Here is a 12,178-nt window from a genome sequence, read left to right as displayed (position 1 = left end):
TCTTATCTTACCATTGGGTTTTGGGACCACTACTATTCCTGCACAACAATCAGTGGGCTTCTCTATCTTTGAGATGACTCCCATCTCCTCCATTCTTTCCAGCTCTTCCTTGACCTTGTCAGTTAAGGGGATTGGTACGCGACGAGGGGTGGTCAGAGCATAAGGGATGGCGTCCTCATTCAGGCGGATTTGGTAATCACCTTCAAGTCTCCCTAATCCAATTCGGAAACCTCTTTTTGAAGACCTCCCCTGAATCTTCTTTCTCTCCCTGTTCTTCAACTGCATCCACTCTCTCAATGAGGTGCAGTTCTGTAAGTATAAGTATAAGTATATATACTTTTTTGATCCTGTGAGGGAAATTTGGTCTCTGCATTTAACCCAATCGGTGAATTAGTGAAACACAAACAGCACACAGTGAACACACAGTGAGGTGAAGCACACACTAATCCCTGCCCTAAGAATCAGGGGAGAGCGCGAACGCAGTCCCCCACTACCACAAATTATGCAGTCGAGATTCCCACATTTGGGGAATTCGTTCGGGTCAGCTACTGCCGAAGTGCAATGGCAGAGCCTCGCCAAAGGTGAACCACCTTCTTGATCATGGTATCTCCCCTGCCAGGTAAGTGCTGGTAAGCCGAGCAGTGGCCTGGCTAGGTTGTCAATGACAAACACAGACTGAGTGGCCTTTTTATCTTTACTTTCCAGTCTACTCTGTATCTGTCCTACCACAGGCAGTATCTTTTATTTGGACCATACAGTCTTTTTGAGGTGTGAAGTAGAGGACCATCTTTACTACACTTGTATAATCTTGTGGGTATCGCGGTCACTGCTGCTCCTGTGTCTAGTTTAAAAGAAACAACCAGCACAGTCTGCCTTCACCTCACCCAGGAAAAGGCTGTCTTGATAGAGTTGCTCCTCCTCATCTGCTATCTCATGCACAGGCTGCTTGAATTTGCAGACAGCAGCGAAGTGTCCTCTTCTGTGACATTTCATGCATTCAGCCTCCTTGGCCAGGCAATCTTTCCAACTATGAAATGGCACTCTCCCACATTTATGGCACATCACTGATGTTCAAGTAGCATTATGTTTTGCTCTTCATTCTGAATTCCACTCTTTCCTTCGAGCAGGCGAAAGCGCGTGTACTTCCTCAGTGGGCCCGCTGTGCCGCGCATCACCACTTGCTGCTGTTTTACAGTTTCGCTTTGTCTTACTAAGCTTGTAGCTTTAGACTGTCAAATTTGAATCTAACTGTAGCTTTTCGGACAGTCTGATGTCTTTTATGCCCAGTACTATACGATCACGTATCAGTTAATCTTTGAGAGTCCCAAACTTGCAATATTCCGCCAATTTGTGGACTGCGGTAACAAAGCACTCAGCCATTTCCCCCGGCTCTTGTTTTCATATGTTAAACCTGGCCCTCTCGAAAATTATGTTGTGTTCTCCAATGAAATGTTTATCGAAACAGTCTTTTACTTTCTAGTAGATTACCATGTCCCTTTATTGTATCGCCGGCGCATGTAAGATATCCTCTGCCTCATCTCCCATGGAATATATCAATGTGTTCACCTGGAATGCCTCATCCTTTTTATCCAAACCAGACGCTACTCTGTACCTTTCGAATCCAATTTTGGATGTCTCTGCAGTCAAACTTCTCTGGAGGGCTAATGCGAAATGCATCTCCAATGGCAAAATGCATGCATGACCGATGCGCTGCCGTTAAGCCACGAGACAGTTCACAAGAACTGCGTTACCAGTGTTGCCAGATTAGAAATGTTGAAGTATCGTACCAAAACCTCAAAATTATCTTTTTTTGAGAAAAATTATCGTACATGAACCAAACACATAAAATATAGCTATTTTCCAACAATTTTATTTTCCAAATAATTTTAAAGCCAATTTAAACTAGCTGTGTCATACGCTCACACTAACTGGAGGAAGTCTGGCTACTTAGCTTTTTCTTGCCAAAGTGCCGACAGTCCACATTTTGAACTAGACCATAATTAAACTATGATACAGAGAGAACGACTGAAAACTCTGAAATTATTGTACATTATGTTTTTTTTTCGTTATTGATCGTACAGAGGTCATAATTATCGTACATATGGCAACACTGTGCGATACCAAGAAATCCGTTGCTAACTTTTCTAGAAACGACCCCCAGATCGCAAGAGGCTGGCAGACCACTGTCGGTCCACTGTGGGAATAGCTGGCGGTCCGCTGACAAATTGCCTAATATTTTTAATTTGTTAAGTTATACTCCATATATAATTTTAATAACTTTTCTTAATATTCATGACAAGTTAAATAAAGAGATGGTGGTTCAACGGCGGACCACAAGTGGCACGACACCAGCGTATACCAGCAGTGGTCCGCTATCTGATTTTGCTATCTGGGCGGCTAGACACTGCAGTGAATTGGTTAGCGGTTTGGCCATCCCCAAGACATCGAAGACATAACATACATGTGTCATATGTACATGTAAGTAATTAACTGGTACACTTAATAGGTTTATTTCACTGTATCAAAGAGTAACAAGGTTGTAGCAGCAAGACAACGAGGCCTTGACTGGAGCTAAGAATGGTTTGTATATCAAATCTATCATGACAAGATTTACCCCATCCAGAAGGTCTCAGGTCAGCTCTTTGCCTCTAATGAAAATTTAGGCAAATTGGCAAAGTTTTGTAAAAGCACTCAGTATTACAATGTAACAACTATATGTAGGTACCCACAAATACATAATGCAAGTACAATGATAGTATCTGATAGTACATCCTGTTACACAGGTTGTACCACTGTACCTAATTAGGTAGGTACACTGTAACAGTGACACATTCAAATAAAGTGTTTATTTCATATTTGAACTTATTTTTCATTAGCTAGCTGGCGTATCAAGCTTTTTATAAGTGTGTGTGTGTGTGTGTGTGTGTGTGTGGGGGGGGTTCTGGGATAGGTAGGTGAAATAATCCCGGCCAAATTATAAATAACTCCCTACATTTTCTTTACATTTTCCATGCAAATAAAACAATTCACTTAATATCCTACTGTTAAAGCAACAAATGAGAATAATTGGTATTTATACTCCTTGGCATCATGGATGGATTATAAGAGTTGTATGTATTTTCTGTTGCAGTGTTATACTTTTTGATGTAGCAAAGTTGATGGCATTAAAAAAGACATGACAAAATATTTGAATACACAAATATTTTATTTGGTAGTGTGCATTGTTACAGAATTATTCATCCAAATGAAATTAACATGGAATCAGATGGTTTACTCAGCAGCCTCTTTGCCCTTTAAAAAGAAACAATACAAAAAAATCAAGTTCTCTAGACACCAAAAAAAGATCAATCTTTAATAAATATATGAGAAACATTATCATACCTTGCCACCATCACGGCTCTTGGCCCTCAGCTTGTTGACCTGAGACTCAGCAATGTCAGCACGCTCCTCAGCCTCCTCCAGCTCATGCTGCACCTTCCTGAACTTGGACAGGTGGTTGTTGGCCTGCTCCTCCTGTTTGATATGAAATTGTAGTGTAATTAATGCAAAGAAACATTCAATGTACCATGAGATGCAAACCTCTGTAGCCTAAACAAAAATGACTCACAGCTTCCTCGGACTGTCTCTTGTAGGCCTTGACCTTCAGCTGCAGCTTGTCAACCAGATCCTGGAGTCTGTTGATGTTCTTCTTGTCCTCTTCAGTCTGAAAAGAAAAAGTGTGTCAAGAAAGAGAATATTCTTTGATTTTGCATGCATTTGTACACAAAGTGGTTAGATTTCTTACCTGGTAGGTGAGCTCCTTCACCCTCCTCTCGTATTTGCGGACTCCCTTGACTGCATCAACACCTCGTCTCTGTTCAGCATCGACCTCACCCTCTAGCTCACGAACCTTAACATGGAAAATGTTGCAATTTCAGGCACTGAACCTTTTGTAGCTATGAGTTAAACATATGTTTTCATAATCATATTTGGCTGCCTACCCTGGACTCCAGTTTCTGGAGTTGTTTCTTGCCACCCTTCATGGCCAGATTCTCAGCCTCATCCAGGCGGTGCTGCAGATCCTTCACAGTGACCTCCAGGTTCTTCTTCATCCTCTCCAGATGGGAACTGGTGTCCTGCTCTTTCTTCAACTCCTCTGCCATCATGGCAGCCTAGATGATAAAATTGTGTATTTTAAATAGATGTATAGGTACTTCTGAATATAATGCTCCGGTTCTGAAGAAAAAAACATACATCAGTGATAGCTTTCTTGGCCTTGTCCTCAGCATTTCTAGCCTCCTGGACGATGTCATCAACCTCACTCTGGACCTGAACCAGGTCAGCCTCAAGCTTCTTCTTGGTGTTAATCAGACTTGTGTTCTAATTTGGAGAAACAGACAACCTCAGATGCAATTTTTAATGCTGGAACAGTTTGTTTAAAACATCAATTTGTGACAACTTGTGTTATTTTTTTTACCTGGGAGTGCAAGAGGCCAACACGCTCACTGGCATCAACAAGCTCCTGTTCAGCCACTTTGCGGCCTCTCTCTGTCTGCTCCAGGGCAGCCCTGAGCTCCTCAATCTCAGCCACCATCAGGCCGTTCCTGCGCTCCACCATGGCAGCCTGCTCCTGCATGTCTTCCTGTCCTCGAACAGCATCATCAAGGTGCAACTGGGCATCCTGGAGGTTTTAAAAAGTATGTACACTACCTCAATATATGAAGAATTGTTGCCATAATGTTTGGTGGCCAAATAAGAAAATACATGTAAAGTAATAAGTTACAAGGTTCTGTTATGGCTGACCTTGAGCTGACCCTGAATGGTCCTTAGGTGTTTCTGGGACTCAGCAGCCTGGCGGTTAGCATGGCTCAGCTGAACCTCCATCTCATTGAGGTCTCCCTCCATTTTCTTCTTGATTCTCAGGGCATCATTCCTGCTCCTGACCTCAGCATCCAAAGTGCTCTGCATGGAGTCAATCACCCTCTGGCTATTCCTCTTGATCTGCTCCATCTCCTCATCCTTCTCTGCAAGCTTCCTGTCAACCTCACCCTTGACCTGGTTCAGCTCAAGCTGGACACGAAGAATCTTGGACTCCTCATGCTCAAGAGTTCCCTAAATGAGAAAATGAAGGATTTAAAATTATAATTTTTTTACTTTCTGAAAAGTCACTTGTTTTTAATAATGCCAGCCTGGATTTCTACCTCAGCCTCTTCAAGAGCAGTCTGAATCTCAGCCTTCTCAGTCTCAACTGTCTTCTTGGCCTTCTCCAGCTCATGAATGCTCTTTCCAGTCTCACCCAGCTGCTCAGTCAGGTCCGAGATCTCCTCTGCAGAAATACATTTAGAAGACTTAATTTAACACAAAGTCAATCCCTCTCAATATGCCATTGTTTTTTTTGTTTTGTTTTTAATACCAGAACATATATATCTTAGTTTCTCTTGACATGGTTTGATTGGGAAGTATTTCATGATCATCTTGACTTACGTTGGAGGTTCTTGTTTTCCCTCTTCAGAGTTTCCAACTGGTCAAGAGCCTCCTCGTAGGAGTTCTTCATCTTGAACAGCTCAGTGCTGAGAGAACGGGCCTCTTTCTGGGCACCCTCCAGCTCAGCCTGACCCTCCTCGTACTTCTGCTTCCACTCTGCCAGAACCTTTGAAAAGTAGTTTGTATCTTTGATCATTCACATCAAATACACTGTTACCAACATCTCATTGTACATGTACAAATATTTCTCTCTGAGATTATTTTGTTTTACCTAAATGTCCATATCTAAACAATGCTTTGGAGGTATTACCTTGTCAAAGTTCCTCTGCTTCTTGTCAAGATTGGCAGCCAGAGCGTTGGCTCTTTCTACATCAATCATGAGGTCCTCAACCTCACCCTGGAGTCTCTGTTTGGTCTTGTCCAGAGATGCACACTTGGAGTTGATAGCCTCAATTTGCTCCTCAGCCTCCTGCAGACGCTGGGCAAGTTTTTTCCTGATAAAGCATTATATTCAGATTAGATTACTTCATAGTTACCTTGGTTTTAGTACAAAATATAATAATTCACATTGCCATTCTATTTGTTTCTGTGCATGTTTGGTACATACTTGGACTCCTCAAGCTCTTCAGTGCGCTGGATGGCATCAGTTTCATACTTGGTCCTCCACTGTGCAACCTCGCTGTTGGCCTTGGACATGCCACGCTGCAGTTCAGCTTTAGCCTCCTGCTCCTCCTCAAACTGCTCCCTCAGGAGGTCACAGTCATGGCGTGCAGACTGAACAGCATGGGCCAGGGCATTCTTGGCCTGTTTGTTACCAAGTAAGGATGTTTATAAAACCTTTCACATAAAGTGATCCACATACTACAATTGTTTTTATTTCATGCACAGGTATCAGTACCTTGATTTCCTCTTCATTCAGTCTCTTCAGCTCCTCAATTTGCTGAGTGAAGGCTTGCTTGCTCCTGGTCAGCTGAGATACAAGAGCCTCTTTCTCTTCCACTTGGCGGCCAAGCTCTCCATTTTCAGTCTGAAGTCTTGCTTTCTGAGCACTGAGGTCATTGTTCTGGCGAGCACTCTCATCGCTCTTGGCCTTGACTTCACCCAGTTGGTCCTCAAGGGTGCGGCACATCTTCTCCAGGTTGGACTGTTAGTGAACAATAATAATGAGACCAAATTGTAGTCAGAGATTCTGGAAAGATGAATGATAACAGATACTGTGACACTGTAACTGTGTACAATAGATTTAGATTTGAGGTAGTCATATGCTAACCTTTGCTGCTTGCATACATATCATTTACCTTAGTCTTAGCAACAGCCTCCATATTGCTGGAGAGGTCGTCAATCTCCATCTTGAATTCACTCTTCTCCTTCTCAAGCTTTTGCTTGACACGCTGGAGGTTGTCAATCTGCTCTCCCAGCTCAGCCACACTGTCTGCCTGCTTCTTGCGGAGAGCTGCAGCAGTGGCTTCATGCTGCAGGGTGGACTCCTCAAGGTCACGGCGCAGCTTCTGGAACTCAGCCTCACGCTTCTTGTTCATCTCAATTTGAGCAGCAGTGGCACCACCAGCCTCCTCAAGCCTCTCACTGATCTCCTCGAGTTCCCTGGAGAGATCAGCTCTCTGCTTCTCAACCTTGGCACGAGCTGCACGTTCAGCCTCAATCTCTTCCTCCAGTTCCTCAATGCGGGCCTGTTGGTTTTTGTAAAGGATTAGTGAGATTTAAAAAGATCAGACAAAGAATAAAAGCAGTATTTATGTAAAACAAACCTGAAGCTCCTTGATCTTCTTCTGAAGCTGAGCACCCAAGGATTGTTCATCCTCAATCTTGCTAAGAAGTTGGCTTGTTTCAAAGTCCTTCCTGTGTCATAGTAAAGTGAAATAATTGTCAATGACTAGTTACAGAAAAGGGTTGAGTGCTATTATGATTTAAAGTTTGCATATAGTGTTGCTAATTGGAATTCTTCATTACTTCTTCAGCTTCTCCTCAGACTGCTGCTTGTCATTCTCCAGATCCATGATGTTCTCCTGGGACAACTTCAGGTCTCCCTCAAGCTTTCTCTTAGTTCTCTCAAGATCCATACGGAGCTTCTTTTCTTGCTCCAGGGAACCTTCAAGCTGCAGATTGAGTAACATTAAGTATTTAAGTATTTAAGTGGCACAATGATGTCCATACATTTCTTTTAACTCTCAGGTTGTAAACTCACATCATCCACTTGTTGTTCAAGCTTAGTCTTGGCCTTAGTCAGAGTGTTGACTTTGTCTTCCTCTGCCTGAAGATCATCAAGAGTCTGCTGGTGTGCCTCTTGGAGGGCTTTCTTCTCCTTTGTCAGCTTACCAATGGACTCATCCTGAGCGGCCATCTCCTCTGTCAGGTTCTTGACCTGCACATAGAAAGTTTTATATCAGTATCTATTGAACTTTATAAAGACTTCTTGGCACATACACAGTATTCTGTTTTTTTAAGAATGCAAACCTTGTTCTCGGTGGCATGTTTCTCCTTCTCCACTTTGGCCAAAGTCAGCTCCAAATCATCAATGTCCTTCTTGAGCTCAGAGCACTCATCCTCCAATTTCCTCTTCTTGGCAGTCAGCTCAGCATTGATTTCCTCTTCATCCTCCAATCTCTCGGTTGTCTCTTTGAGTTTGGCCTCAAGCTGGATCTTACTTTTGATGAGACCCTCACACCTCTCCTCAGCATCATTGAGACCCTCATTTCCCTATTGTAAATATAAGATGGAAGCATGACATCTGATTTGTATTGAAAACACAATGCTGAAACTGGGTAGTGGTATGATTGTGAATATTGAAATGGTACAATATATACTTACAGATGCCACTTGCAGTGCCAGGTCATTTCTCTCTTGCACCAGAGACACCATCTTCTCCTCAAGCTCCTTCTTCCTGGCCTCTACCTTGGCATAGACTTCTTTGAGTTTTCCATGCTCCTCCTTCAGGTTTGCCAATTCCTTTTCAGTTTCAGCACTCTGCAGCAGAGGCTTGATCTTGTAGTAAACCTTCATCCATGGCCAGGTCTTGACACTCATGAATGACCGTATATTGTACTGGATGGTGAAGATTGCTTCTCTGTAAAAGGTAAATGGTTTGAAAACACCTGGGTCAGTTGATTGTCAAATAATGACAGTGACCAGTCCCATCTTTGATACACTTACGTTTGTATTAAAGATGGGAATGGGAATGATCTTAGTTATAGCTTTCCAAATTCAGAAAATGATGCCTTATGTTATATTTCCATTAACAATTTATAAGAGACTCATTATTCTTTTAACCAAACCTATTACAGTGAATAAAAAAAAAACTGTGATGCTATATTTCATGTCAGATTATTTTTTAACATGATTACACCAAATACATCATACATTACCTCCTTTCCATCATCTTGACAAACTCCTTCCTCATCAGGTATGCACGGCAGAGAGCCTGAGTCATTGTGACCAGGGAAGCCAGTTTTTCATCTCGCATCTCCTCAAGGTCACCCAGCAGACCAGCTTTGAAGAACACCTGAGGGATGAATGAAAATATAAGCATCTATTTGACACAGAAAAAGCTGTGCTTTAGTTTACTCATGAGATATAGATAATAGATTGCATGAAACCTATCTACCTTTGTGTGTCCAAACATGTATTGCGTGTGATCAACATCAATAGATCCCAAAAGCTTCTCAGAAGCCTTCTTGTTATCAATGAACTGGCCGTCAGGGATGACACTGGCATTCAGCACTTTGTATCTGGATAGAATAAATAAATGTTCATATGGAGCATTACTTTTCCGTCTCTACAGGGCAGTATTGAATATATGTAATACTTCATTGGCTTTCTACTCTACCTCTGCTTGAAGTCAGCATAGAGGATTCTGCTTGGGAAACCCTTTCTGCAGATTCTGATACCCTCCAGCACACCATTGCACCTGAGCTGGTGGATGACCAGGAAGTTCTGCATATAACCTGTGAAATACATGTCATGAGATCTTCTATTCTCAATGTAATACATGAATAATACACACATCTTTATTGACTACCAAATGCCCTTTACCTGGTTTCTTAATTTCATTTGGAATCAGACAACGCACAAAGTGGGGATGGGTGCTCCTCAAGTTGGTCATCAGTTTGCCCAAGTTCTCCTGTTGAGATAAGAAAGCTATTAAATCATCCCCTCACCTTTCTTTAGGATGATTGATGTGTTTGTTATTGGTTTAATATACACACCCTGAACTGTGATGACACAGTCTGCATGGAGCCACCCTTCTTCTTACCACCCTTCTTAGCGCCACCAGCAGGCTCTGTTGAAATACAAACAGGTGAAAAAATTGACAGTTGAGTAACATGCACTGAAAGTTTATAGACTGGATATAGAGCTCAATAGTCCTGGAAGTAAGAATTCAATACAATGTTGAGCCCTATTCCTGTATTGGCTTATATAGATTTTTGTTACCTTCAACAACAGGTGGGTACAGGACAGGCAGGAGTTTAACTCCCGACTTCTGGTACAGCTGTATAACAGAATCGTTCAGTGGATCCTTGTTCTTGTCCAGCCACCCAGAAACATTGTAGTCCACAGTGCCGGCATAGTGCACCAGGGAGAAGTGGGCCTCAGCCTTGCCTTTAGCAGGCTTGGGCTTCTCAAAGGCCTTATTTTTGCCAAGATGCTGGTCATACAGCTTGTTCTTGAAAGTGGTGTCAGAGGCCTTGGGGAACATGCACTCCTCTTCAAGGATGGCAAAGATTCCCATAGGCTGTTGGAAAAATGAGCTTAGTTTTAAAAGTGGATATTATAAAACAATACAAATCTAGCACCAGGCTCATTTGACTGATTAAAACTGACCTTCTCAATGAGCTCAATGCAAGCGGCTAAGTCCATGCCGAAGTCAATGAAATCCCATACAATGCCATCTTTCTTGTACTCCTCTTGCTCCAGAACGAACATGGTGTGGTTGAAGAACTGTTGCAGTTTCTCATTGGTGAAGTTGATGCACAGCTGTTCCATGCTGTTGTACTGTGATTGAAAAATAGTTTGTAATATGAATGCCCCCTACTGAAATTATTCTACATTGTGGTGTGAGTGAAAAATGGTGTTAACTTATGCTTACATCAAAAATCTCAAAGCCAGCAATATCCAGCACACCGATATAGAACTGCCTTGGCTGTTTAGTGTCCAGCATCTGGTTTATACGGATGACCATCCACAAGAACATCCTCTCATAGATGGACTTGGACAAGGCCGACACTGCGTTATTGACCTGAAACAGAATATTCAAGCAGTGGTCATCCTATGCTCAGAGATCAAAAAGTAAAATGCTTATAGATAAAAGCAGGTCACTTTACTACTAGTAATTCTTTCCAAATACTTCCAAATGGTTTGTGATGTTAAGTGAACTTTTTAGTGACTAAAAGAATACCTGTGGCACAGTCTGACCCTTGGTGACATACTCATTTCCGACTTTCACTCTTGGGTAGCACAAAGCCTTCAGCATGTCAGCGGAGTTCAGGCCCAAGAGGTAAGCGACTTTGTCAGCACCTTAACAAAGTGCAACAGTGAAACATTTTGGTGGTTTGAAATTTATAGCAACCAATTTCATGCTCCACACTCCAAACAAATTTGGGACAAGTTTGTTCACCTCAATCTCCTCCCTAAATCAAAACATTTGTCTGAGATAGTGTTAGGTTAAAGGCTATATGTCTCACATAAAAACAGAAAGGTATCTGAGTGACCATTGATTTGTAAATGTTTGTCTTTAAATGAAGATAGATAATTTCTTAATCCAGAGGCAAATTTAGAATATGAATATACATGAATATTCCAGATAGGCATGTGTTTACTAGATATCAGTCATACAGTATTTAACTTTAATTTCACATAATAAAATTACCTCAATAACTAAGAGTACCTTGTAGTTATTACTAGAACTGACTGATTCAGTAGAGTGTTGTAACCTACTCTCAGTGCCATCAGGCTCAGCCTGCTCCTCGCGCTGCTTCTGCTTGAACGCCATGTTGCCATGATGGAGCACAGCACCAGTCAGCTTGTAAATGGTGACTTTCTCCTCTCCATTGAAACCCAAGATGTCAATGGCATCCTAGAATGGTGAATTGTTTGATTATTTTAAAGCTATCTTCAAGAAATTGAAGAGGGAAAAACACATTATTGGAAGACTTACATCTGTGGCCTCCAACTCCTCTTTGTCATTAATGCTGGCCACAGTGATCTGACCCTGACTGCACATTGGGAAGTCATAGGGGTTGGATGTGATGAGGGACATTTCTGTTGGGATTAAATTAAAATGAGTTTACAAATTCAGAATTACATGTATTGATTGAACGTTTGGTAAAAATATTAACCTTACCTATAATTTCAGGCTTGTGGTTGGTCATCATCTGAAAGAAGATGTGGTAGCCTCTCTCATCAGGAAGCTGGAATGTCACTCTAGACTTCTCCAGCAGGTCTTTTTACGCAGGGAAGGATGTATTTTCATTTGATACATTGAAGGCAATAAAAGAACATTTCTACTTGGAACAATTATACTTACAAGTCTCAATATCAGCACTAGCCAGTTTTCCAGTTGTGGCAAAGTGAATTCTGATGAATTTTCCCTGTTTGAGATTAAATTTTGACATAAATGTATTCATTTAGCTCATACCTTTAACCAAAGCAGGTTACACATGAGGAAAATATTCAAGTATTCAATAAATATTCAAATATTCAG

The 12,178-nt window shown here is 41.8% G+C and overlaps 1 protein-coding gene and 1 non-coding gene across 2 annotated transcripts; both read right to left on the bottom strand.

The window, feature by feature from the left end:
- Window positions 1-462: 462 nt before the first annotated feature.
- Window positions 463-627, bottom strand: LOC125290285. Its single transcript, XR_007192781.1, has one exon. It is a non-coding gene; the product is annotated as a U1 spliceosomal RNA (small nuclear RNA).
- A 2,559-nt stretch (window positions 628-3,186) lies between these two features.
- Window positions 3,187-12,124, bottom strand: LOC125290282 (myosin heavy chain, fast skeletal muscle-like). The gene is made up of 32 exons (XM_048237151.1): window positions 12,002-12,124; window positions 11,819-11,917; window positions 11,633-11,736; window positions 11,413-11,551; window positions 10,874-10,992; window positions 10,565-10,714; window positions 10,300-10,470; window positions 9,910-10,210; window positions 9,684-9,757; window positions 9,511-9,598; window positions 9,305-9,422; window positions 9,083-9,206; window positions 8,844-8,980; window positions 8,290-8,545; window positions 7,936-8,178; window positions 7,667-7,843; window positions 7,432-7,577; window positions 7,230-7,320; window positions 6,762-7,151; window positions 6,362-6,607; window positions 6,071-6,267; window positions 5,774-5,957; window positions 5,464-5,629; window positions 5,181-5,305; window positions 4,783-5,091; window positions 4,457-4,660; window positions 4,234-4,359; window positions 3,981-4,151; window positions 3,785-3,889; window positions 3,608-3,703; window positions 3,382-3,513; window positions 3,187-3,291 (listed from the first exon to the last, which is right to left on the bottom strand). Exons 1-32 carry the CDS (start codon window positions 12,099-12,101, stop codon window positions 3,271-3,273), a joined length of 5,109 nt encoding a protein of 1,702 aa, XP_048093108.1. The 5' UTR covers window positions 12,102-12,124; the 3' UTR covers window positions 3,187-3,270.
- Between the last annotated feature and the right edge of the window lie 54 nt (window positions 12,125-12,178).

The sequence above is a fragment of the Alosa alosa genome, unplaced genomic scaffold, assembly GCF_017589495.1.
Source record: "Alosa alosa isolate M-15738 ecotype Scorff River unplaced genomic scaffold, AALO_Geno_1.1 AALO_1.0_unplaced_33, whole genome shotgun sequence".
In the NCBI taxonomy this organism is placed as follows: Eukaryota; Metazoa; Chordata; class Actinopteri; order Clupeiformes; family Clupeidae; genus Alosa; species Alosa alosa.
The sequence above is the reverse complement of the archived record's forward strand: the minus strand, read 5'-3'. Positions and strand labels throughout refer to the sequence as shown.